This window comes from Panthera tigris, chromosome B2, assembly GCF_018350195.1.
Source record: "Panthera tigris isolate Pti1 chromosome B2, P.tigris_Pti1_mat1.1, whole genome shotgun sequence".
NCBI lineage: Eukaryota > Metazoa > Chordata > Mammalia > Carnivora > Felidae > Panthera > Panthera tigris.
In genome coordinates this window covers 136,186,542-136,212,483 of record NC_056664.1, presented here as the reverse complement: position 1 = coordinate 136,212,483, position 25,942 = coordinate 136,186,542, and the positions used below count along the sequence as shown (strand labels likewise).

The 25,942-nt window shown below is 39.7% G+C and overlaps 1 protein-coding gene across 13 annotated transcripts in view; it reads left to right on the top strand.

The window, feature by feature from the left end:
- Positions 1-25,942, top strand: part of SYNE1 (spectrin repeat containing nuclear envelope protein 1) — a 470,028-nt gene that overhangs the window by 216,741 nt on the left and 227,345 nt on the right. For all 13 annotated transcript variants that reach the window (XM_042987332.1, XM_042987340.1, XM_042987338.1 and 10 more), the window contains 11 exons: positions 1,725-1,826; positions 4,133-4,336; positions 5,360-5,567; positions 6,395-6,507; positions 9,127-9,332; positions 10,230-10,385; positions 13,727-14,018; positions 15,261-15,433; positions 17,753-18,062; positions 19,262-19,426; positions 23,260-23,616. In XM_042987332.1, coding sequence (XP_042843266.1) covers positions 1,725-1,826; positions 4,133-4,336; positions 5,360-5,567; positions 6,395-6,507; positions 9,127-9,332; positions 10,230-10,385; positions 13,727-14,018; positions 15,261-15,433; positions 17,753-18,062; positions 19,262-19,426; positions 23,260-23,616 — 2,286 coding nt within the window. The remainder of the gene's footprint in view (positions 1-1,724; positions 1,827-4,132; positions 4,337-5,359; positions 5,568-6,394; positions 6,508-9,126; positions 9,333-10,229; positions 10,386-13,726; positions 14,019-15,260; positions 15,434-17,752; positions 18,063-19,261; positions 19,427-23,259; positions 23,617-25,942) is intronic.

Below are 25,942 nucleotides of genomic sequence, written 5' to 3'. Positions count from 1 at the left end.
TGTTATCTTTGACGTTAAATGAACATTACGGCTCAAACAGTAGTGTATGCCTGAAGAGGGCTTGTACCAGCTCTTAAAAAAATTATGAAAATTTAAAGAACTTCGCAGGCCAGGGTTAAACACAACCATCACTGAAAATTAAATTGTAGATAAATTTACAGTTAATAGAATATATATTAAATTTATTATATAAATTTATAAATATATAATTATATATTTATATATATAAATACAAATATATATACATTTATATATTTATATATATATTTATTTTTATATATTATAATATATAAATACATATATATATGGATCCCTGTTTTATATATTATATATTTTATATATTATAATTATATTATATTTTTATATTTATATATTATATATTATATTTTATTATAATGTATATATTATATTTATTATATTATATTATATTTTTATAATTATATATTATATATTATTATATATTATATTTATTATATTATATTATATTTTAATTATTATATATTATAATATATAAATATATATATATGGATCCCTGTTATACCTGCTTGGGGGACATGTGGTAGGATGGTGTACTGTGGGGCAATGCTTCCAACCCCACGTGCGGTGACATCGTGTTGTAGCTCAAAATGGGGGTGAATTTTGCAAGTTGGGGTCTTCTTCTTTTGGAGAGCCAATTATGTAACTGGCACACAGTACATCCTACTACTGACCTCCGGGATGCAGGAAGCCCGCGGACATCAGCCCCACGTTCAGCGTGTCCCGGCTTGAGTCACTCACAGAAGTGGGTTTTTATGTTATTGGCTGTGTGGTATGGCAACGAATAAAATCAGTCAAGTGGGCTCAGCCCAGTGCCTCATAGTGAGTTGCTGCTGCAATTCAGGAGAGAAAGTGAGTAAGTGACTAGGTGTGATCTTTTAATTGTTCAGCCTGCTCCTGGAGGAAGCCCGTGGGCCTGACAATTAGTTCATCATGTCTTACTGGGTAAGCAGATTGCTTTCTGGGTAATTACTTTCTGGACTGAAAGTTTGTTAGTGTCCACTGAACACCAAAACATCATATTTAAGTTGAGAGGGGTCCTTTATCAAAAGTTCCTTTGTGGCTCCAAATAAATAGTTACGTTTACAAGCATCTAATTTGTTCAGTAATGATTCTTGACCCATTTTTTTTTCTTTTTTTGTGTGTGTTAGTGTGGGTGCAAATAAATTAAAAATAAAAAGGCAAAATATAAAAAAAGGCTTTTATTTAAAAACACTTTAAAATTTTATTTGAATGTTTCTTATGTATTACATATAGTTCACGGTTAATTAGGCACTCCCAATGTGTATGTGCTTTGAGATCCTTCCTCAAAGGAATTTCTCTGCCGTGATAGCCAGTGATATTAATGCTAATGAATAAATGACAGTTATTGAAAATCCCCAGTGACTCAAGACTTTTTAGTTAGTGTTTAATTTTTTCCAGGAGCTTTTTTTTTTTCCAGTAAAAGGGGGTGGGGAGAAAGTTCTGCATATTCCCTCACACTGGAAGTGAAAGTTAATGATGGCATTTTTCCACATTCGTAAATAATGATAGACTCAGAAAATGAAACAGAGATTTTTTTTTTTTTTACCCTGGCTTGAAGTTAGGACATCATGTCAGAGTTAACTCTTGAAATTATTAAATGCTGAATGTAATATGTCAATGTTTGGACGAGTTATGCTTTTCATCTTTGTCTTTTATTTTGGCAGTCTGAAGTTAAAAACAAAGCGTTGAGATTGGAAGAACTTCATTGCAAAGTTAATGATCTTAAAGAATTAACTAAAAATCCAGAAACACCACCAGACCTTCAGGTAAGTATTCAGTCAGGTTTGTAATAACTACCGTATACTAGACTCAACCTCAAATATAATCTCTAATATAATCGATATGTAATACAGTAACAATAAATTTTATATGTCATATATATACAATATATATATTCTCATTATTATCATCATAATTCCAAGAAAACACACGGCTCTTACCATATATGGCGGTTAAAACATTAACATCTTTAGAATTCCTTGTGCTAGTATTAATAACACATTTCTGATATACATATTATATTTGTGTTGGAAGTGATTAGCACCCTTTTCCTTACTAAATTTTAGGAGTAGTATCATCCAGCTTGCCTCTTGGACCATTTTATGTCTGGACAGGAGCAGAAACCACATTTATGAATGTGGATATTCTTCTAATTCAGTTACCCAGTAGTTGGGTTAGGAGACATTACCATCGCAAACCTCATTTCGGGGCTCTGCGTTCGGCACAGATCCACAGGGAGCACGAGGCAGGCCGGGGTCGACCAGGAAGTCTGAGCTACTTCAGTGAGGGAGCTGTAGGAACAAGTAGCATGGGGGGGTCTCTCTTGGCAGCCAGCACCACAGGCTCCAGGCTAAGTGTTCCGCTGCCTTACTTTAACCTATGCATTTGTTTCTGCCCTCAGGGATTTCCTCTACATTTTCCTTCTTCCTATTGTGCCTTTGTCCTTTGCTTACTGCCTCTTGCTAACCTGTCATGCTTGACTATACTTACGCTCTGACCTGAGACTGAGTGTCCATCACTTAGCATCACGGGTGGATGATCTACATGTACCAGAATGTTAGAAGTGTCACCTGAGGCAACAAGAGGGAAAGGGTGCTAATAGAAAAGTGAAAAGGAGTGCTTATGCATGTTGCCTGTGTCAAGGATATAAATGGGCCTCAGGTGGACTTTTGCAGAGTTAAGATGGAGGCAGGGCCTTGGGAGAGAGCTACCGTTGTCCTCTGCTTTCTCACCATCACCCCCCCATCTCAAGGAAGAGGGATCGGGACACCTGTTCCTTACCTTAAAATAAAGGGAAGAGTTTCAGTGGTGTCATCTAGAGAGCATGACATGTGCCCCTGCAGTTGGTGGATGTCGGGTCTACTATCTCATTCCTCCGAGAGACCTTAAGGGTGAGAGAGAGGCTAGCCAACTGCTGATGTGTTTGCCCAAGGAGAAGTGATTATTTTGAGTGGCCTGCATCTCAGAATCATCTGTTGTGTGAATGCCAGAGTGTGACCTCTGGCCCAGAAGTGAGTTATCAGAGGAAAGGAAAGGACAGAGCATCAGTGCTTGCGTATCTCAGGTTATCTGGGAAGGCTTTCTAGGGAGGAACAGGCCTCAGCAGCAAGGTAAAGAGATGCCCGCAGGCTGTGGAAGGAGAAAGAGCCAGAGAAGAGTGCATTGCTTGTATTGAGGCAATGTCAGTGGGAGGTCCCAGCACTGAGGGGAGTCTCAGAAAACCCCACAGAGGAAGGCCTGTGACAGGAGAGAATGCTAAATGTCACCTGGCCTAGGAGCACAGATGCCAGCTCACAATAGTTGTCAAAACTTTCAGAGCCCTTCCCCCACCTCCTGCTTGCCTGCACCTGCAGGGTCAGAAGCTATAGAAAATGGGGAAATAGAAGAAGACACCTTTCTTCAGATGGGCTTCCTATTGTAGCAGATCTAGGGTAGGGATAAGATAAAAGCTCTAACTTCAAGTTCAATTTGGATTGTGAAATGGGCCTAGATGTTTTCATTGTGGAATTGAAAGCATTTTGCAATTTATCATGATTAGAAGTCCTTTTATGATCTGTATGTAGGACCAGAGGAGTCAGGGGCCCTCCTGAAATAAGTCCTTCGGGAGAAGAGAACTAGCTTCACTGAATGCTTTCAAGTGGGAGACAAAACCAAAATTGCTTTATGATAAAATTCTGAAGTGGTGTTTGTTCAGAGTCGTGGTTACATCAGGACATACACGTGTGAGTGTTCCTGGAGAAGAATTCAGAACCCGGTTTTAGTCACAAACTTGGTAACCCTGTGTAGGTTTAGCTCTGCTTTTGAAACGTGACCTTCCGTTTTCCTTGGGCCCTCTGTCAAAACTGCCCCTTTAACATCCACTGTCAACCGTAAATCTGTACTGTTTCCATTTTCCCATCACTTAACATGTTTGACCCCTTGCACCCACTGGTTTTCCTTCTTAGAAAAGTTGAATTAGCCTCCATGGTTAGGTTGATGTGTTTTTGACAGTTAAGCTGCACACGAACAGAATTGCTACCGAATGAGTGTCCTGGTCGCCACAGATTTTAATGAAATCCTACTTTCTGTTTAGTTTATAGAAGCAGACTTACGGCAGAAACTGGAGCATGCCAAAGAAATTACCGAAGAAGCAAAAGGAACCTTGAAAGAGTTCACCACTCAGAGTACACAGGTGGAGAAATTTATCAATGATATAACAAGCTGGCTCACAAGAGTAGAAGAAGCGTTGATGAACTGTGCTCAGACGGAGACATGGGAAGGACTGAAAAAAGTAAAGGTAGGTAATAACCTATCATGAAGCATTTATACTTCCAATGGTCATATTGGTTCTCCTATTTTGTGGTGACTGGAATAAAAATAAAGACTCTGCTCTCAATTACCTATATTAACAGCAGGCCGACTGACTCACTGGATACAGCAAAGTAAGTTAACAGGTAGAGAAATGAATGCAGGTAGTAGGAAATTGAAGATGAATCATCTAAAAGCAGAAAGCATGCTTTACTTAGTGTAGGGCCTGCTCATAAGCTATGCTTGCCAATGTGTTGTTTTAGTAAAAGAGTAGAGCCTGTAGAAGACCTGTTCAAATTTCCATGAATTTTTCAAATTTGAATGCAGAGTAGGCTTTCATTACTTAATTATTTTTGTTGGTCAGTATGACTGCTTTTATCTAGAGAAGGATTTATTAAAAAAAAAAACAACAACAAAAACAAAAAACCAACAGTCGAGAGAACATTCTACTTCCATGTCATCTGTCCATAGAGATAATATTACTGATCAACTGTCTGTAAAGCTTGTGAGTTGACTGTTTCACATATGTGATCTGTTCTCTTTAACATATTTTCTTACTGTACTTAAGACTAAAGAGATGTATTTTAAAATTAACTACTGGTGCTTTTCGTGTGGCCTGTGAGCCTAAAACAAAGCCCTAGTAGTCCCCTGAAGAATGTGAGCTTAGGGGGTGACTCCATTAATAGTTTCTAATCAACTGACTAAACCCAAGATCATGGGCTGGAATCCCTAAGAACCTAATTCAATTTGCTTGGAATCCTAGACCATAATCCAAATGCTACTACCTCTCAACCGCTGTTTGCACTCGTTCCCAAAGAGAACTGGGCAAAATTCTGAAAGAGTCAACACAGATCTATTACAAATACTGAAAAAAAAAATCCCACAAAAATGCGTACGTTACTGAGTGTATTTCAACAGCATCAGTTTCCCAAAAAAAGTACCGTAGTGGGATAGATGGCATATTTCCCTTGAATGTGATGAATATCCTTCATGGCATCTGTTTATCCTGTAGGAAATACAAAAGGAACTTCAAAGTCAGCAAAGCAACATCAGCTCCACCCAAGAAAATCTCAATAGCTTGTGCCGCAAGTACCATTCCATTGAGCTGGAGAGCTTGGGCAGTGCTATGACTGGGCTGATAAAGAACCACGAAGCTGTGAGCCAGTTGTGCTCCAAAACACAGGCCAGCCTTCAGGATTTTCTGGAGAAGCACTTCAATGGTGAGCTCTGACAAGCCTTTGCATGAGTAGTTTGTTTATAAGAAAGAATCCAAACCAAATGCTGCCTAGAAACTGCCAGCAATAGTTGGAAAAAGCTTTCCAGCAGAATATCATTTTAAATTCATTTGTATGTCCAGATTTGAGCAGTGAAAGTGTTGTGCTTGGGCTGTAGCCATAATTCTTCCTCTTTCTCCTCAAGAAAGTAGGGATCCACCATTTTCAGGATTCTGAAATTCATCTGGATTTTCTACATATAGCTCATTTGGGTGGAAAATTACTTCCACTGCTATGATGAAGTAACACAGTAAACTTGGATATTGGGCCATGAAACAGTGGTAGCCATGTAATTCGGGGAATTGCCGGTCAGAGGTCCCTGACTCGACTTCCCACCCAGCTGGGAAAGTGCAATTTGCACTTATGAAGATGTGAAATGGCTCTAACTCAGCTGGGTGGAGAGAGGACACGGTTCCTTCCTTTGCCATAAAAATGGCTTCAACACCCCCAGAGCCTTTGTCCCTTTGCTCTCTTACATATTCAGACAATTATTTATCTTCCTTTACCAAAAGAAAGACACAATGGGAAATCGGATATCTTAGGAATACAAATTTCTTTTCTGTCTTTTCTCTGAGGCAATTTCTCGATTCTGCCATGAACAGTCATAGTTATGGAACATGCTATCGTATATTCTACATGATTATTATTTTCTTTCTGGAATATTCTGTAAGGCAAGATGCAATGAGCTGAAGGCCAGCATTAATTCATTATGGTAATCCACGAAGCTCATTCAGTGTTTTGGATGTATTTCTCATTTTCATTACTTTCAAAAGAGTCTATGCAGGAATTCCAAGAGTGGTTTTCTGGAATAAAGGCAGCGGCGAAAAAATCATCAGATAGAACTGGCGACAGCAAGGTTCTAGAGGCAAAGCTCCATGATCTCCAGGTATGAAAGCCTTTTTCTTCTTCTCTAAACTGTACTCACGTGCCTTCAGGTCAGACCTAAATCATCTCTTTCCCCAGATCTTCTGAACGTTTCTTCTTCTTTAACAGAATTAGATTTCTTGAGTCATAAAGAGATAGACAATATGAAAAGTTGAGAAAATAAATCAGAGCTACAGAATTTTTGATCCCATTTTTCTCTCTTTTAGCCTATTGACTATTCTTTGGAATTCATTCAAAACTAAACCTAGTTTTAATTTTTATAGCAGTAAAAATATAAGTAATTGTATCTATACCATATCACTATGTGGAGGAGTTTTATTTATTTATTTTTAAGTTTATTTTTGAGAGAGAGAGAGAGAGCACGCACACATGAGCATGAGCAGGTGAGGGGCAGAGAGAGAGAGAGAGAGAGAGAGCGCATCCCAAGCAGGCTCTGCGCTGTCAGCATGAAACCCGGCATGGGGCTCAAACTCACCAACTGTGAGATCATGACCTGAGCTGAAAGCAACAGACGCTTAACTGACTGAGCCACTCAGGCACCCCTATTGTGGAGGAGTTTTAAAATGAAGACATGGCTTGTGTTTTTCAGTAACCTACAGTCTAAATTTTGATCTAGGACAAACTCAAAGCAATAGGTATTATGGGTTTTACAGGTTTTACTGACTACGAAAAATATATGAATTCAGGAAGGAGAAAGCCATTGTGTGGTAGAGTTCAGAAGTGACTGACTCAAATTGAGTTTTCGACAAGTTTTTTAAATGGCTGATATGAGCAAAGCAAGTATCAGTTAAGCAAGTATCAGTTAAGTATCATTTAAAAATATATTTTTTGGTGGGAGGGACACCTGAGTGGCTCTGTCAGTGAAGCATCTGACTTCGGCTTAGGTCATGATTTCATGGTTTGTGGGTTCGAGCCCCGCGTCGGGCTCTGTGCTGACAGCTTGGAGCCTGGAGCCTGCTTCGGATTCTGTGTCTCCCACTCTATGCCATTCTAGCGCTCATGCTCTGCTCTTTCTCTCTCTCTCTCTCTCAAAAATATATAGACATAAATTTTTTTTAATTAAAAACAATATTTTTTAAATTAATGAGGAACATGAGAATTTTGTGGCCTCATCGGTGAGGACAGTTACGTAGATAACTTATGAGAAGTCAGAGTAGGAAAATCATTATAATAAAGGAAGTTGGCTTTCCAGGAGGCGTGGTAAATTTAAATGTGGAATTGTCTCCTTTAAGCTTGAGATGCAGTGGAACACCACGAAGAAACGTCTGAGTGGCCATCGCAAATGCCACCCGGGAGCACGGGGGAGAAGCAGGGCTGGCTCAGCATTTCTGCTGTGTTCTTCTGCTCTGCTGAAGCCACGCTCATGCATATGATCTCTCAAGCGGAGGTGCATACCAAGAAGAGAGGGGACCCGCAGGGAGGACTTTGTGTGCAGATCAGAAGAGGGGGAGGGGTGCAGGCAGCCTACCAGTTAGAGGACATCACACTATAACACGTGAAGAAGTACAGCCTGGGCTGGGCCGGGACAATGAGAACGCGGAGAGGCTGAGAGCAAGACCTTGATGAGAACGGCCTCCTTTACAGCGTGGTATTGTCCACAGTTTAGTCCTCAGTGGTTCCAGTGGCTGGCTGGCATCATCCTCGATTATGAGCCTTCATTCTATCTAGTTGTACATTCTCACTCCGACCTTATTTTTTTTTTTAATATGAAATTTCTTGTCAAATTGGTTTCCATACAACACCCAGTGCTCATCTCAACAGGTGCCTTCCTCAATGCCCACCACCCACTTTCCCCTCTTCACCCCCCCCCCCCCCATCAACCCTCAGTTTATTCTCAGTTTTTAAGAGTCTCTTATGGTTTGGCTCCCTCCCTCTCTCACTTTTTTTTTCCCTTCCCCTCCCCCGTGGTCTTCTGTTAAGTTTCTCAGGATTCCCATAAGAGTGGAAACATATGGTATCTGTCTTTCTCTGTGTGACTTATTTCACTTAGCATCACACTCTCCAGTTCCATCCATGTGGCTACAAAAGGTCATATTTCATTCTTTCTCATTGCCAAGTAGTATTCCATTGTGTGTATAAACCACAATTCCTTTATCCATTCATCAGTTGATGGACATTTAGGCTCTTTCCATAGTTTGGCTATTGTTGAAAGTGCTGCTATAAACATTGGGGTACAAGTGCCCCTATGCATCAGCACTCCTGTATCCCTTGGGTAAATTCCTAGCAGTCCTGTTGCTGGGTCATAGGGTAAATCTATTTTTAATTTTTTGAGGAACCTCCACACTGTTTTCCGGAGCGGCTGCACCAGTTTGCATTCCCACCAACAGTGCAAGAGGGTTCCCGTTTCTCCACATCCTCTCCAGCATCTATAGTCTCCTGATTTGTTCATTTTCGCCACTCTGACTGGCGTGAGGTGACATCTCAGTGTGGTTTTGATTTGTATTTCCCTGATAAAGATCTCACTCCAGCCTTATTAAAGACTTTCTGACTCTGGGTTCTGGGTTCTGTTTTTCTTCTCTTGCTCTGCTATCTGAACTAAGAATTGCAGTCAATGCTCCCATGCTTGAGGGTCTCTGAATAATAGCAAAATATATTGTATTACCTTTATTTCTTGAAACAGAACATTTTGGACTCAATCAGTGATGGGCAGAGCAAGCTTGATGCTGTGACTCAAGAAGGACAAACTTTGTACGCACATTTGTCTAAACAAATTGTCAGTAGCATTCAGGAGCAAGTTACAAAGGCTAATGAAGAATTTCAAGCATTTCTGAAACAATGCCTTAAAGACAAGCAGGCTCTTCAAGACTGTGCTTTAGAACTTGGGAGGTAGGTTGTTTTGATAAGTGTGTATTTCATCACACACAGAATATGTTTCCAAAGACTTTGAGAAACCTTAAATACAGGTTCACACTAGAACAGTAATTAATTGCTTGGACTCTGATCGTTTTGTTTGGCTTTATTTTCTATACAGAAAAATTAAGGAATTATGCATAAATGCATGTATTTTTTGTCTATTTGGTTAACTCAAAATATTAGCTTTGGCACCCAGGTTTTAGATTATCCAAGTCTTTTCTTTGTGTCCACCTCTGTTGGGTTGGAGTGACGGCAAAAAACACCTGTCATATTCCTATGAATCAAGATTCCAATCAGGAAGCAATGTTAACAGAGGTGAATATAAAATGAGAAGAAAAAAAAACTAGGGGGAAAAGGATGTCAGTATCATCAAAATGCCTTTCTAGTCACAGAGTAAATTGCTTCACTCTTGCCAGGTTTCTTAGAGAACTTACATTCTTTGCAAAAGTTAGAGCCCTTGTGCTCTTGGATCATATTTAAATCATCATAAGATACACAGAGATAACTTTCCCTTCTTGTCCTAGGGCTTCTACTGCCCTACTCAATCCACTGGAGTCCCAAGTAGTAAGACACAAAGTTAAGTGCATATTGACATAGGAATGTAATCTTGCTAATAATTACCAACTGATTACCAGGAAATCAATTTGACAAGATGGGGTGACTCTACTTAGATCTCAAGACACGTGTCCACTATTTGTCATTTTGTTACTGAAATAAATGATAATTTGGATGGGCGTGTTGATGAGTTTTCTTCCATACTTGAAAATTCATGAGATTTTAATTACCATCAACATTGTGACCTCAGCTATTTGAATTTATTTATTTTAATGAGTACAGAAGGATTTCTACAAAGAATTTTCTTTTCTGTAGCTTTGAGGATCAGCACAGAAAACTGAACTTATGGATCCACGAAATGGATGAAAGGTTAAGTACGGAAAACTTTGGAGAGAGTAAACAGCACATTCCTGAGAAGAAGAATGAAGTCCATAAAGTTGAAATGTTTCTGGGAGAACTATTGGCTGTGAGGTATGGTGCAGAAATGGAATAGGTCCTTGCTGTACTAACAAGCTGTTACTTCTCTGGTTGGTTGGCTCTTTGCTTTGGTTGTTCATTGGTTGGTTGCTTGGTCAATTGGTTGGTTGGTGATGGTGGTTGTATCTGTTTCTATCCCTAAATGTCTAGGAGACAGATGATTGTGTGGTGTTCTCTATGGCAAAGTGGTATTCTGGAGAGGGCACAGGGATAGAGGTGAGGGGCTATCTGCATCCTAGGTCCACCTCCTTTTGCTCAATAAATTGGACGGGCCACTTACTTCCTGTATTTCTTGATTTTGCCTTTCAGCATTTTGCTGCTAGTAGTACCATACTTTATTTTTAGAGGTTATGATAAGGATAGCAGGTCATAATAAAGGGTACTCTTCATTTATAAAAATAATGCTATAGACCCCAGTTTCCATACATTCTTCACATACTTGAGCAGCCAGTTTTATTTCCAATCCGTACCCATCCTCGTAACATTCTTAGTAATGCAAAAGCTATGGTCATTAAGTCTGACTGTCCTGGAGGTCCCTCTTCTCCATTGCGGTATTTGTCTCTCCGTCGTCTCTTGGCTGAGCAAACATTTCTGGCTCCTTTCCCAGGCAAAGTTCTCTGGCCTGTGCTTTTGACTTCACCAGCTTCAGGGCTTTGCTCACTGAATTCACGATCCACCCTGGCATGTTCAGTTGCTTTGTTGGTACTTGGAGTGCAGGTTGACCCCAAGGTTCTTTTTTTTTTCCTTTTTTAAAATTTAATTTGTGTTTTTAATTTACATCCAAATTAGTTAGCATATAGTGCAACAGTGATTTTAGGAGTAGATTCCTTAACGCCCCTTTCCCATTTAGCCCATCCCCTCCTCCCACAACCCCTCCAGCAACCCTCTGTTTGTTCTCCATATTTAAGAGTCTTTTATGTTTTGTCCCCCTCCCTGTTTTTATATCACTTCCTTTCCCTTATGTTCATCTGTTTTGTCCCTTAAAACCCTCGTACGAGTGAAGTCATATGATATTTGTCTTTCTCTGACTAATTTCGCTTAGCATAATACCCTCTAGTTCTATCCACGTGGTTGACTCAAACCTCTTAACTATCCTCTTAATGAGCAGATGTACTCATCTGTGAAGCAGCAGAGGCTAACATCCAGCCTGCTTAATCAGACAAATCAGCAACAGTGATCAATTCAGTAAAAAATGTCTAATTCCAATCATATTCATTCCTTCTTTCTGCTGAGTCTTCTTTTTGGTCAAACTTGCCTAAAAAACAAACATGCAAACAAATACACAGACGTAACCCATAGTGACAGCTGCTATTGGTGTGCTAGTTTGATGACTATTATAAAATTTTCCTGGAATGCTTTGGTCCCTGTGAGCCCTTTGGTCTCTGTGAGCCCTTACCACGGAGTAAATTCTTCATTGAATCTATACACACCAACCCCCAATAGTGAGTTCCTCAAGGTCAGGGACCTTTAGGTCGTTATCATTGTTATAGTCCCAATGGCTGGTATAGTACCAGAAAAAAAAAAGAAAATATTTGCTGATTTAATAGAAGAACAGTATCATTCTAACTATATGGCTTTCTGAAAATTACACTGCACTTTGCTTTTTATTTATTTTTTTTTTAAATTTTTTTAACGTTATTATTTTATTTTTGAGACAAAGAGAGACAGCATGAACAGGGGAGGGTCAGCGAGAGGGAGACGCAGAATCTGAAACAGGCTCCAAGCTGTCAGCACAGAGCCCGACGCGGGGGCTCAAACTCACAGACCGCAAGATCGTGACCTGAGCCAAAGTCGGCCGCTCAACCGACTGAGCCACCCAGGCGCCCCTTTATTTGCTTTTTAAATCTTGACTCCTGTCTAGATACAATGTAACATGACCACACCTACTTCTCTCTTTCTTCCAAACTGTTAAAATGACTTTACATATTCTTCTTGAGCTGGTATTCTCTGGTGTTCCAGGACCAGAGGCTAAGAATCCTTAAGTGTGTTTGCCCCCAGGCTCTTTGTAACTGGCTGCTTCTCCGGATAATCCTAACGTAGTCTGCTGCCCCCAGCTTCTCCAGCTGGGTCACCTGACTTCTCCCTTGCTGGCCACTTGACCCTCCCCATCCTCTGGATTGTTTTCATCATAATATTACACTCAACTATCTGGAGGGGATGCCTTTTTTTTTCAAAGTGCCCCAGATTTGAGATTTATTGAACTTCTATCATCCATTAAGGAATTCTTGTAGCAACAAGTGATATCCGTCGTCTTGAATTATTTAACTCACTTTGTTGCTTAAGCCAACTTCTTGTCTTACCGGATTATAAGAAATGTAATTTAGAGTAGATATAATGTTGTATAAATCATATATCACAGAGGTCCACAGGATGCTCAGAAAAAAAAAAATGACAGACCTTGTAGGAGATAAAGTTTGTATTCTTTTCTCAGTACTCACAAGAGTTTGTGTTCACACATCTGCACTCTCCCTTTTGGTATCCTGGAAAATTTTTGATAGACATACTGATCAGAATTCAGAACTCTGTAGAACAAGGTAGAGCCCACCCTCCCACTAAGACTACACTTTCCCTTGATATAATTAACATAAATCCAAATTGAGATGAGCCAAGTACCCAGGATACAACAAGAAAACCCATCAGCGCTCATATAATGGCCTTTTGAAAGAAACTGGTTTTTTGCACGTTATCTTTTGCACTGGGGCCTGGGGATATGGGATGAATGCAATAACCCTGGCTTCTGCAGGGTGAAAGCCTGAGGACTGAGACGGACAGGGTGCATGAGGTCATAGAACGGGACAGAAACAGAATGGATATGGAGGAGGAGCCCTGTACTCTCCTCCCTCCCCGGGGTCAGTGTGATACTGCCTGTGGAGGTGATGCCTGCGCTGGCATTTGAAAGGCCAACTAGGAAGGAAGCAGAGGAGAGTAGAAGGGTTTTCACAAAGGAGGAATCCTCGTGTATGCACCAAAAAGCAGAGGGTCTGGGGACAACTCAGGAGTAGAGCATGAAGTCAGAACAGAGAACTGTTAGCGATGAGGCTGGAAAGGCAGTCCTGGGCCATTTTCTGATGTGAATTCCTTAAAATATAGGGCAGGATCTATGCACAGCATAGATGCATAGATGGATTGAAATCCCCGGATGTATATTGAGTGCATTCAGAGAAATCATAGGGGATGCAGGTAGCCAGCCCTGTGAAGGTCCTCAGCATCTTCGTTTTCTTTAAAGGCATGTTAGCCGTGAGCTCTTGTCTGGCTACTTCTCCAGGATTGACTATCTGTTGCACTCCCGGATGTCAGAATTCAACTTTTTTTTTTTTTTTTTCTGTTTTCTTTAGAGAGTCTCTGGATAAGCTTTCCCAGAGAGGGCAGCTTCTCAGCGAAGAGGGCCACGGGGCTGGAAAAGAAGGACGCCTGTGCTCCCAGCTCCTCACCAACTACCAGAGCTTACTCAGAACGACCAAAGAGAAACTCCGGAACTGCCAGCTGGCCCTGCAGGAGCACGAAGCCCTGGAGGAAGCTGTGCAGAGTATGTGGTCCTGGGTGAAGGACATTCAAGACAGACTGGCCTGTGCGGAGAGCACCGTTGGAAGCAAAGACACCTTGGAAAAGCGGCTGTTACAAATACAGGTAAGTGGAGAACAGCTGCCAGACACGGACAACTTCTAAAGACCAATTTGCTTAGATTCACAAATATCTGAGCTGGGTCCTAATTGTTCCGTGAGCCTCTCAGTGAAGATCATGTGGGCAAAACAGAGAAATTGGAGAAAGGGATACGGAGGGATCACGCTTCCCCTTCAATAGCTTCAAAATAATTTTTAATTTCATTTAGTAAGTATTCAGCAGATGTTATGGGATACTGATTCTACTCCAAGCACTATGCAAGTCATTGGGGAAATGGAGACAAAGATTGGTGCTTCCTTTCCAGTTCACAGTCTAGTGGGAGAGACTAACCTGTAAATAGTTACCTGCAATAGCCCATGGAGACAGGGGCCATGACCAAAGCAAACAAGTGTGTCCACCAACCCAGCCTGCAGTCAAATGAAGGGGACCTTGAAAGATGGGAGTTAGCCAGGCAGTGATGGGAGGGGTCTGTTAGGTTTCTGACAAGTGTGTCTTCATTTTTAAAATAATTTTTTACTTTGAAACTAACATTCAGTAAATGTACGCTTCTAGGTTAGTGGTCCAGAGTTTTCCAAGAATTGAAATTGGAGTTAATCCTTGACTCCAAGACTCCTGATATCTGATGTTTAAATAATTAAATATCTGGGGCGCCTGGGTGGCTCAGTGGGTTGAGCGTCCGACTTTGGCTCAGGTCATGATCTTGCGGTTCATGAGTTCGAGCCCCGCGTCGGGCTCTGTGCTGACAGCTCAGAGCCTGGAGCCTGCTTCCAATTTTGTGTTTCCCTCTCTCTCTTTGCCCCCTCCCCCCACTCGTGCTCTGTCTGTCTCTGTCTCAAAAATAAATAAACATGAAAAAAATTAAATAAAGCATCATTTTGCACTAGGGTCCAAGGGTTTCTTGTTGTGTTTTCATTTTAAAGTGAGTAAGGTTTCTCATGGGAAACATAACTGTTTTTAAAAATATGAGAAGGTAGGGGCACCTGGGTGGCTCAGTCGGTTAAGCATCTGACTTCAGCTCAGGTCACGATCTCACGGTCCGTGAGTTCGAGCCCCGCGTCCGGCTCTGTGCTTACAGCTCAGAGCCTGGAGCCTGGTTCAGATTCTGTGTCTCCCTCTCTCTCTGCCCCTCCCCCATTCATGCTCTGTCTCTCTCTGTCTCAAAAATAAATAAAAACGTTAAAAAAAATTTTTTTAAATATGAGAAGGTTCTAATATTCCTACTGACAGGAATTCACTGTTCCTTCATAGGACATTCTCCTGATGAAAGGGGAAGGAGAAGTTAAGTTGAATATGGCCATTGGCAAAGGGGAACAGGCCTTGAGAAGTAGCAACAAACAAGGTCAAAAGGTGATCCAGACTCAGCTACAGAACCTTAAAGATGTGTGGGCTGATATCATGAGCTCCTCCCTCCGTGCTCAGAGGTACAGAGCCTATTTTTAGTGTTTATTTTCCTAAATAAAACCTCGTGGCTTAGTAAATGATGGAACAATGCTGAGAGTATCCTGTGGTAGAGTTACCAAGCATATTATTTTAGCTAGTTATATGCATACTTCTCTTTGCCTAGATTATACTTTCTGTAATGACAAAGACAATTTTGTTTGTTTGCTTGTTTTGTGCATGTGTGCATGTGTGTGTATGTGTGTGTGTGTGTGTAATATTTACATCTCCCATAATATCTCTCATGGAATCTTGCACACAACGTGGGCTCAGTAAGATCCCTCCTTTCAATTCATCAAAACAAGGGTGTATGGTCTTTAATAACTTTAATAATGTTTCCCTTTTTAGAGGAACATACAGGGAATTAATTTGTTAGCAACTGTTCAGCTTAAGTGTTTATCTTTTTCTTAATCAGAAGTAATGTCACCCACAATGGGGCTGTGGAAATGTGTGTAGGCTTTTAGATTGTCCCAGTGATGGGCGCATCCCTGGCGTTTAGTGACTAAGGCGAGGAGAGCTTATGTCCTGCGGTGCGTGGGGACGTTCTCCCACACCCAAGGATCCTCCCACCTGGGATTCCGTAGAGAAGACAGCAATGGACTAGGACCAAGTAGAGAAGATACTGATTGTTACACCTGGTGTTGTTGCAGTTAAATTTATGAGTGGAGAGTGCCACCTTCCTTTCTTTTCCACGCATCCGCAGATCATCTGGCTGGCTGGTGGGACCAATGACCTTCAGTCAGAATTCTACTAAATTACATTCCAGCAGGCATATTCTGAAAGCTGTATATACTTTTAGGTCATGGGGGAAGTGTGTGCTTAATAATAAATAAATGAATAGCGTAAAAAACAGATGAATAAAAGATTAAAGCTCATCACAAAACAAAACATAACACAACACTGCAGTTATCCACTCCAGTGCAAACGGTGAACCATGGTTATAACTACATTTTAGAGACTTTGTTTGTTTTGTTTTGTTTTCTTTAAATACAGAGCATAGGTGGTGACTCCCAAGGCCAGCAGGACTTTGAATCCCAGGAATAACTTATAATGGTCCACAAAGAAAGAAATCAGATCCCCTGGTTCTATTATTCTAGAATGAGGACTGCTGGAGCGTGAACCAAACCTCCCAGTGCTTGGCAATAGGCTGGCTCCATAAAAGGGAATATGAATGTGGGTGAATGTTTTTCGGATGTTGGAATAAAATGTTAAATACAAGAAGCAGATTCAAATCCTTGATTCTGCTTTTTTTCAGTAAGAAATTAAATTTGACAACCGCATATTAAGCAGTAGCAGCGCTCCAATTATCGAGCTAAAATAACGAAAGGAAACAAAGTAGTTTTTGCTCTTTAAGTGCTCAGAGGATAGGGTGGGATGCATTCTAAAACGCTCCGACTCAGATTGTGTTACTAAGACACTGTGGGCTTGTAGGATAAGGCAGGGCCTGGGGGTGCTTCTGGAGAGATGAGATTGATTTGGACTTTCTAGAAAATTCTTTAAGGAAAGGATAGCACTTCAAAGTACCTATGTTGAGGTTTCTGTTGGTGCGAAAGGAGCAATTTGAGGGGATGCTGGAAGTACATTTACCGCAGATAGAACTCCAGGATCATAGGCTTATATGCAAGGGGTGCTTGCAATGGTCACTAAGATGAGTTTAGAGTAGTCTGTAAAGCTAAATAATGGCATTAACAGATTTTTTAAATCTGTTTTTAAAAAATGCCAGTCTGGAGAGCCTTTTATTTGACAGTCTGGAGAGCTATTTACTTGACTATTACTTATATGACTTATATGACTATGTTTCTTATAAATATATTAAGCCCTTTTTTCCTTTACACATTCAACTCAGGAGCACTAAGCACTGTCCATTTTTAAATGAAAATCAATCTAATAATATTATGTACTTAGAATACCTTAAATTTTGAATTCTAGTCAAGAAATAATTATCAACTGATTTTTAATAAGGTAAACTGGGTCCAAGAAAATTAAGAATTGGTATATATTAAATAAAATGTAATTGGTGCCCCAGTACTGATGTTTTAACAACAAAATACATAACTTTGCTTACTTAGGTCCATTAGCATTCGGAAGACAAATCTAGATGCCTGTATGACCGTAACATCTTACTTCAAATTCAACATAGATCTCTTTTCATTTGAGGAAACTATTGTGGGTCAGAAAAGCAGTGTTTTCATCACAGAATAGCCTTCAGTAAAACAGCTTACATGGATGCAATGCCCTCCTACTAAGTTTTCAGGAGGCATGTCAAGATAACTTATTTTTGTGATGTGTGACATTAATTCTAGCACTTTGGAGTCTGTGATTAGCAAATGGAACGACTATCTAGAGTGGAAAAACCAGTTGGAGCAGTGGATGGAATTCGTAGATCAAAAAGTGGAGCATCCCCTACAACCACAGCCAGGTCTGAAGGAGAAGTTTTCCCTCCTGGACCACTTCCAGTCCATCGTGTCCGAGGCAGAAGATCATGCCGGAACCCTGCACCGTCTCGCCTCGAAATCCAGGGAGCTCTACCAGAAGACTGAGGATGAATCTTTCAAGGAAACAGCTCAAGAGGAACTGAAAACACAGTTTAATGATATAATCACTGTTTCCAAGGTTAGTATTTTACATTGGAGAAAAAACTTCAAGGGTTCAGGTAAAGAATATACTCCAGGTTGAATTATAGGGGATCTGGCTGCCCTAAAGCTATTTGTATATTTAGTGAACGGTTATTACATAAAGATCATTACTCGCCTATGGATCCCCGTGAATCCTTCTCTTTCTGCAGTCTTGGGATTATTTTTATTCTTTGTTTTTCACCGTTGTCCACTTGGGATATTAGTCCATTTGTTTTCTTTGTTAAGATTGAGCCTCAAATGTCAGTATTTGCAGTTCTTTTTCTTTTGTTGGCCATTTGTATCTGTTGTATTAAATGCGAGTCTGTTTACCTCCTAGATTTCAGTCGTGTACAACGTATGTTGTGCATTTCTCATTGTAGTATAAACTGCCTTTTCCTATTCTTACTCTCCACATATAGGCTCCTTTATGTAAAAACAGGCTTGTTTTCAGTTCTCTCTGATGCTTTACTTTCCCCCATGAATTTCTTTTGTGTATTTGTGACAATGTTAAAGGAAATTAGGGAAAGATTTTTTTTCCTTTCTTCGTTTTCCTTTGGGGAATTCTCTTTGTATTATTAACACTACAGTTTTTAACATATGTGTTAGTTTATCTTAATTTTTATTTTGCTAATGGTTGCTAATGGTTTAGCTCTATGACTCTGAGGTCAAAAAGACCTAAATTTGAACTCTGCCTTTGACCCTCTTTTGGATGTGTGACTTTGGGCATGTTACTTAACCTCTGTGGCCTTTGGTTAAGTGCTCTTTCCTACAATATAGTGATAAGAGTATCTGTATGACAGCAATGTTGAGAGGACTAAATGAGCAGATACATTTAAAGTGCTGAGCAGAATACTGTCCACAGTAATTACACTGGAATAAGACTCTAATAACACACTAATAATATACTGTATTGTTGCCTAAATAATAGTTATAATAATTATTAAATGGGTTAGTAGCGAGGGATGTTAGTGAACGTTCATTCCTCATAGATTTTTGTTCTAACCTAAAGTAAATTTAAAGGAAAATGGTTGCTTCCTTAAAGTCTTTCAGTCTAACTAAGATTTGATGTCTTCATTCTAAGATATTAAACAGAAAGTTCAATAATAGGAATGAAATCATTAAGACACCTGTTCTTTTGTCTGACTCATATTCTCAAAAAATGCCCAGTGTTAAAGTATCGTTTTCTTTGTGCACTAGGAGAAAATGAGGAAAGTGGAAGAGATTGTGAAAGACCATCTGATGTATTTAGATGCAGTCCAGGAATTCACGGATTGGCTCCATTCAGCGAAGGAAGAACTTCACCGCTGGTCAGATATGTCGGGAGATTCATCAGCCACCCAGAAGAAATTGTCTAAAATTAAGGTCAGAAAGCGCACAGATATTATAACTTCATTGTTTCATTGGTTCTTGAGTATGCCATCCCTATGATGAAGGTTCTGTGGGTGAGATTGTTAGTTAAAACGTGTCCTGTTTTCTATTTGTTGATGTTTATTACCTTGCACCTCACAAATTATAAACAGAAGCAAAAAGGATAAAAGGAATTCAAGACACTTTACACTTGTGAGCAGAAATGGAACATTCTCTGTGTATACTCCCATATGCAAATTTGCTCATGGGAGACTATGAAATATTAGCCAGCTTGGAGGGCTGATGGAACCAGATACTATTTTCTAGCACAGTGATGAAAAGGCTTATAACATAACTTAGTTAAGTGAATTTGAATAATAACTTGGAAATGTCATCCTAGATGTTTTCATCTGCTTTTCTAGCCAACGGTACAACAACATAATGGAAGGCAGTGCTTTAAAGAACATTAAAATTCTCACCTAGTTTATTCCCTTACAAGGGAGCTGGACAAGTGTATTTCTAGTTATGTGAATATTTAATTGCAGTAATTGCCCCACCCCCCCATGGAAAAAAATAGATTTGAATCTAAACATTAAGCAATGATAGGGGCAGCTGGGTGGCTCAGTCAGTTGGGCAACCATCTTCAGCTCAGGTCATGATCTCATGGTTCATGGGTTCGAGCCCCGCGTCAGGCTCTGTGCTGACCGCTCAGAACCTGGAGGCTGCTTCGGATTCTATTTCTGTCTCTCTCTGCCCCTCCCCCACTTGTGCTCTGTCTCTCTCTGTCTCTCAAATATAAATGAACATTAATTTTTTTTTTAAATTAAGCAGTGATGAAACCCTAAATGGTTTAGTTGTGGATGAGGAAATGTTGGGAATAAATAGTGTAATTATTGTAGGAATTTAAGATTCACATTGTGTTCTGATCCCTGAACATCAGAATATAAAAGTCCTGTAAATAATAGTTGATGACAACAATAATAACTACATTTTGACTATTTATTTATTTATTTATTTATTCATTTATTTTTAATGTGTATTTTTTATTTTTGAGAAAGAGAGAGAGAGAGAGAGAGCACAAGCAGGGGAGGAGCAGCACGAGGGGGAGACAGAGAACCTGAAGCAGGCTCCAGGCTCCGAGCTGTCAGCACAGAGCCTGATGTGGGGCTCAAACTCACAAACTGAGAGATCATGACCTGAGCCGAAGTTGGACGCTTAACAAACTGAGCCACCCAGGCGCCCTGAGAATTTATTTTTAAGTGCTTAGAAAGTATGATTTAAATCTTACAGTGACCATGTAGGTTTAAAAGGAGATAATCACACAAAGCACCTTTTGAAATTCTTATAATCTGTGGGATTCTTTAAAATGCTTCTTTGATACATTTCTCACTAATATTTTAATTTATTCATCCATCCATTTATCCACTTATTCAACCAAGGTTGTACATTCCCTCAAGAAACCTGCAGTGTAGTAGGGAACAATGATGCATAAACTGATGTTTATAAAATAGTACATCAGATGTAATGTGAGTTCACTCTACTTATGGCTTAGGCTCTGGAATCAGATGCCAAGGCTGCATTATGCCTCTATTGATTTTCTAGCTGTGTTGGGCAAATCACTTGATGTCTGTCCTCAAGCTTCAACGTCTTAATGGTAAATTAATAACAATAGTCCCTCGATCACCTAGTGGTTTTGAGGACTTAATTAGATCATGCACATAGACCATGCACACGGCATACACTCAATAAGAAAATTCAACAGATTTAGTCAATGAGGCCTTTAACTGGCTAGAGAATGAAAGTGGGGGAAAAGTCAAGAGTGATGGTCTAGACTTTATGCTCTTCCAAACATATGGGAAATGTAGGAGAAGGAGCTGGCAGGAAGAAATTGGAATTTGGGAAGGAGAAAGTCAAGCCTGGCAGAGGGTGACACTCTGAGGTCCAGGTCAGTCCAGACTGGAGGCTGGTGTGTGGGTGGGTGGGGAAGGACCTTGGAGGAAATGAGCACCTCCTCTGACCTTCAGCATCATCTCCTCCCACACTCAAGAGTAACCGCCAAGAAGGGACAACCTCAAAGCCAAATATGTGTGTATAAGGGATATATTGCATATGATATTTTTAAATAGTTAAACCCAAGACAAGGAAATACATATACAAGTCATTTCAAAACACTTTAAAGTGATGACATTCTTGTTCAAAATCCGGATGGGTGGAATTAGTGGTTGCAAATATTGAAATGTCCCATTTTCTTGCCTAGGAAAACTGAGATAATGCATTAGAGAATGTTTTGGGAAAAACTGATTTTTGACTACTGGTACCGTTTTAACTCCAAATTTGAAATCACCCAAAAAGGCAAATTATTAAGTATTTAAATCTAATAATTAGACATAGCTCTTTTTTAAAAGCTACATATATATTTTTTTCCCCAAATCACTACTTACTATATGCACTGATAAACAAGGAAGGCTTTTAGAAACCTCCTGCCAAGAAAAGGGTGGGTATGTATATTAAATGCTAACTGTGTAAAGATTCATGTGATTGCCCTTTGGACTATGATATAACTAGATACTTTTAAATTATCTATACTAAAATTTGGCTCTTGTATATAAGTGCAAGAAGGTATATTTATTTTAAGCGAATCTAATGAAATATGAACTGAATTATATAGGTTTGTTAAGACAGTTTGTATTTAACATAACCTATTAAGGATGCTTCATACTTAACACTGCTATTTTTCTACACTTGTTAATTCGTAATTGATTTTCCTCTTGAAGTTTTTTCCCTAATAATCATCTTTTCCTTTGATTTAAGCCAGAAGTCATAATTTTGTATTAATACTAACAAAAACTTTAGCAACGGGTATATAAATGTATAAACAGCAGATGATGAGGGCGCCTGTGTGGCTCAGCCAGTTGAGTGTCTGGCTTTGGCTCAGGTCGTGATCTCACGGTTTGTGGGTTCAAGCCGCATGTCAGGCTTTGTGCTGACAACACGGAGCCTGCTTCAGATTCTCTGTCTCCTCTCTCTCTCTCAAAAATAAATAAACACAAAAAATTAAAAAAAAACCCACCAGATGATGAATTAAGTGAGAGATTTTAAGACTCTATTCTCAGAAATGCCGCTATTTTACCTAATTTGTAACGCACATTTTAATTTTATCTTGTCCTTTAGAGTATTTGTGTACTTTCAGCCTAAAAGTTATGCCTCCGTTGTTAAACTTCTGGTGAGTTTCTTAAAAGTAAAAATGATAGCAATAAATGAACCCAGTCTAAAAGTTACTTTGCACTCTTGGCTACGCATGTCTGTGAAATATTCGTTGTAGTTACTATGAAAATGTTTATTTAAGGTACCGCAGTATTTGACGCTGAGGAGGGCTCATTCTGTGGTTGTGTCGGCTTAGCGTTGAGTCCTGGTGGCACAGAACTGACCTAAGCCGCTATCTTACCAGAAGGGGATGGAAACGGGGGACAGACCGCGAGCGGAGCAGGGCTGCCGCTCTGTGCCAGTCCCTGCTCACTTGTCTGTCACCGTAAGGAGAAAGAGCACATTTACACATTTATTGGAGAAACACACCACAGGCGAAAGTTTATATCCCTTTGCGCCAAGACAATTTCACATATTCAGACAAGGCCTGATGTCAGGGGCCCTGTTCAGTCTGTTCCAGGATGCTGCGCATTCCCTGGCTTCTTTTGCCTGAAACCTCAGCGCTCACGAGGACAACTCTCTGCTCTCGCAACTCAGGGGTGGGCGGATGAATTGATTCCGGTCCCCGCTCTGTACACGCTTGTAAACTCGCGGCCCGAGTGACTCACGGCCTCCTCGGTTGCCACGGCGATGTTCCATTACAGGAGCTGATGGATTCCAGAGGGATCGGGGCAAGCCGCCTAAGCAGAGTGGAGTCGCTGGCTCCCGCAGTGAGACAGAACACAAGTGCCAGTGGGTGCGAGCTCGTGGATGCCGAGATGCAGGCCCTGCGTGCCGACTGGAAGCAGTGGGAAGACAGCGTCCTCCAGACGCAGACCAGCTTGGAGAACCTGGTTAGCCAGATGGCCCTTTCGGAGCAGGAGTTCTCCGGCCAGGTGGTTCAGCTGGAGCAGGCCCTGGAACAGTTCGGTGCCCTCCTGACAACCTGCGCTCGGCAGCTAGCTCTCCTGGAGAGCAAGAACACAGACAAGGAGATAGTGGAATGCTGGCGGAAAGGACAAGTAAGTTGGCTTCCTGTTTTCTCCTGGTGGTTGTGCTAACACTTTTGTTTGGTTCTCCTTGTGGCCAGAAAGAAATGCTAGCTAACTAAAAACATGCCACATTCAGACTTGGAGACGTATTTACCCAACTATCTTCACAGATCTGATCGGTTTCCTTCTCTCAGAAGTCAGGCTGTTGTAAAACTACAGATATAGGAGAGAAGGAGTTGTTAGTTCTTATAGGAAATGTTCACGGTCAGTGCAGACATTTTACTTTCATTCTTATGGTGTAAGAGTTTGTAATATTGTGTTCAGCCATTCAGCCTGAAAACTAGCCTGTGGGTAGAGGCATAAATAGACGGAGAGTCATAGCTGGTGTTCTGCCAGTGAATTATTTCCAACAATTAAGCGATTGAAGCTATAGCTTAAAAGAAGCATTCGGTAATCTCCTAAAGCACAACTATTAGTTTGCACCCTGATTAGCTCTCCTCGGGGTGGTTTTGACAGCTGGGCTTGAATTAACCCGTCAACATAACTCCCGTGTCATGCTCGCTGGGTTGTCTCCCAGGTCTTTTCTTTTGCTTTTGTAACTAATGGCAGCTCTTTCAGAACATGAATGTCACAAAGCCTAAAAGGGATAGTAAAGAAAGAGCAGAAGCTTGAAACCCTTTCTTTTACTCTTAAATGGTATCTCAAAAGACTGTTGATATTTGTAGTTTTGTAATGCTCGGAACCATGGATATCCTTAAAAGGAAGTTTCAGTGAAGTTAACTTCTCTGTTTCTATTTATGTTATAATCATTTCAAAATAGCTTCAGCCGGTAAGAAAGTCATGCAGTATTTCCAACATTGTCTTGTTCTAAATCAAGTATTTCAGACAAATATAGCACACTACAAAATAAAACTTTATTCTTATCTCTTTATGATATTTTATTTATAATGTTTCTACCTTCTGGTTGTTTTTTCCCTGATGCCTGTCCTGTCCTTTACATATAAGCACCAGAATAGAGTATAGAAAGCAATTCTGTAAAACAGAGACAAGTTAGTTGGTAATAATAGTTCCAGGTAGTGAGTATTATTCACTCTGTTATAAAAGAAATCAGTTATAATATTTTTATTCTCTTCTGTTTCTCTTCCTTCCCTACCATTAACAGGAGTGAAATTTTTAAAAAGAAAGTTTTGGTGGTACTTAAATTATATTACTCTTCTGAGCTGTCTTTTTTTACATTGACACTATTAGTGAAAATAAGTGAAGCCTGTAGAAAATCCACGTGATGATGCAAAAGTAAATGTGGGTTTTCAGTTTTACTAACAATTCAACGATGACAGCCCTCTGCTTACTGCTTCTAGGTTTGGTTCCACGGCTCATGCTTTTGATGACAATAGTACGTTACCTCTCCAGGCTCAGCTTTTCTCTTATTTTTATTACTAGTATAGGAAGAAATGGTAATTATGCAATGGGATAGAAGTGTTAGCTACTGCTAAGGGAGCAATCATTTTACAACATATAAATGTATCAAATCGGCACGTTGTACACCTTAAATTTGTGACAATGTTATATATGTTATATGTTAATTATATCTCAGTAGTGCTGTTAAAAAATGAAAAAGTAATTTTTAAATGGAGATAATACTTCTATTACAATGCATACATAGGAAAATGTTACAAAATAATGCATTAGTTAGGATTCTTAACAACATTGTTTTGCTCTTAGGGAGCAATCATAATAATCATAATAATCATAATAATTGTTGACAATCATAATAATAATCACAGACCTTCATAAGTATTTACTTTCTCTTTTGCAATTAAGTGATGATACCCAAGAAATATTTTAAAATATAAAAATGGATCATCATCTATAAATTATATACAATCATGTTGCAAAAAGCTTATTTGCTATTTGCGAATTTCGTATTTCTTAATATCCATTGGGTTATTCGTGTTTGAAATTTAGCAAATTTCTTAACTTTCATAACTTCTAAGGAAAAAAATGCATTCCAGGACTTAATTGAAACAGAAATACATAACCTGATGTTTATATAATGAAGGATTCTACTAAGATGCTTTAATCTGTGATGAAGTTATGGGAATTTGTTCAGTATAAAATTTTGGCCAAAGCTTTTCACTTTTGATATCAACTACTTTATAAGTAACTAATTCGAATCTCTATTTTTCTTTCTTTTTCTTTTTTTTTGCGTTTTTGGTATATAAGTTTCTATAGTTACTACTAAGTTCTCCCTTAAATAAGGGATACAATATGGTATAAAATAGTAGTTACTACTATAGCACTGGAGTTTCAGAGAGAAACTTTCTAGGTATCATAAATCTTGTAAATAAGAGTATGG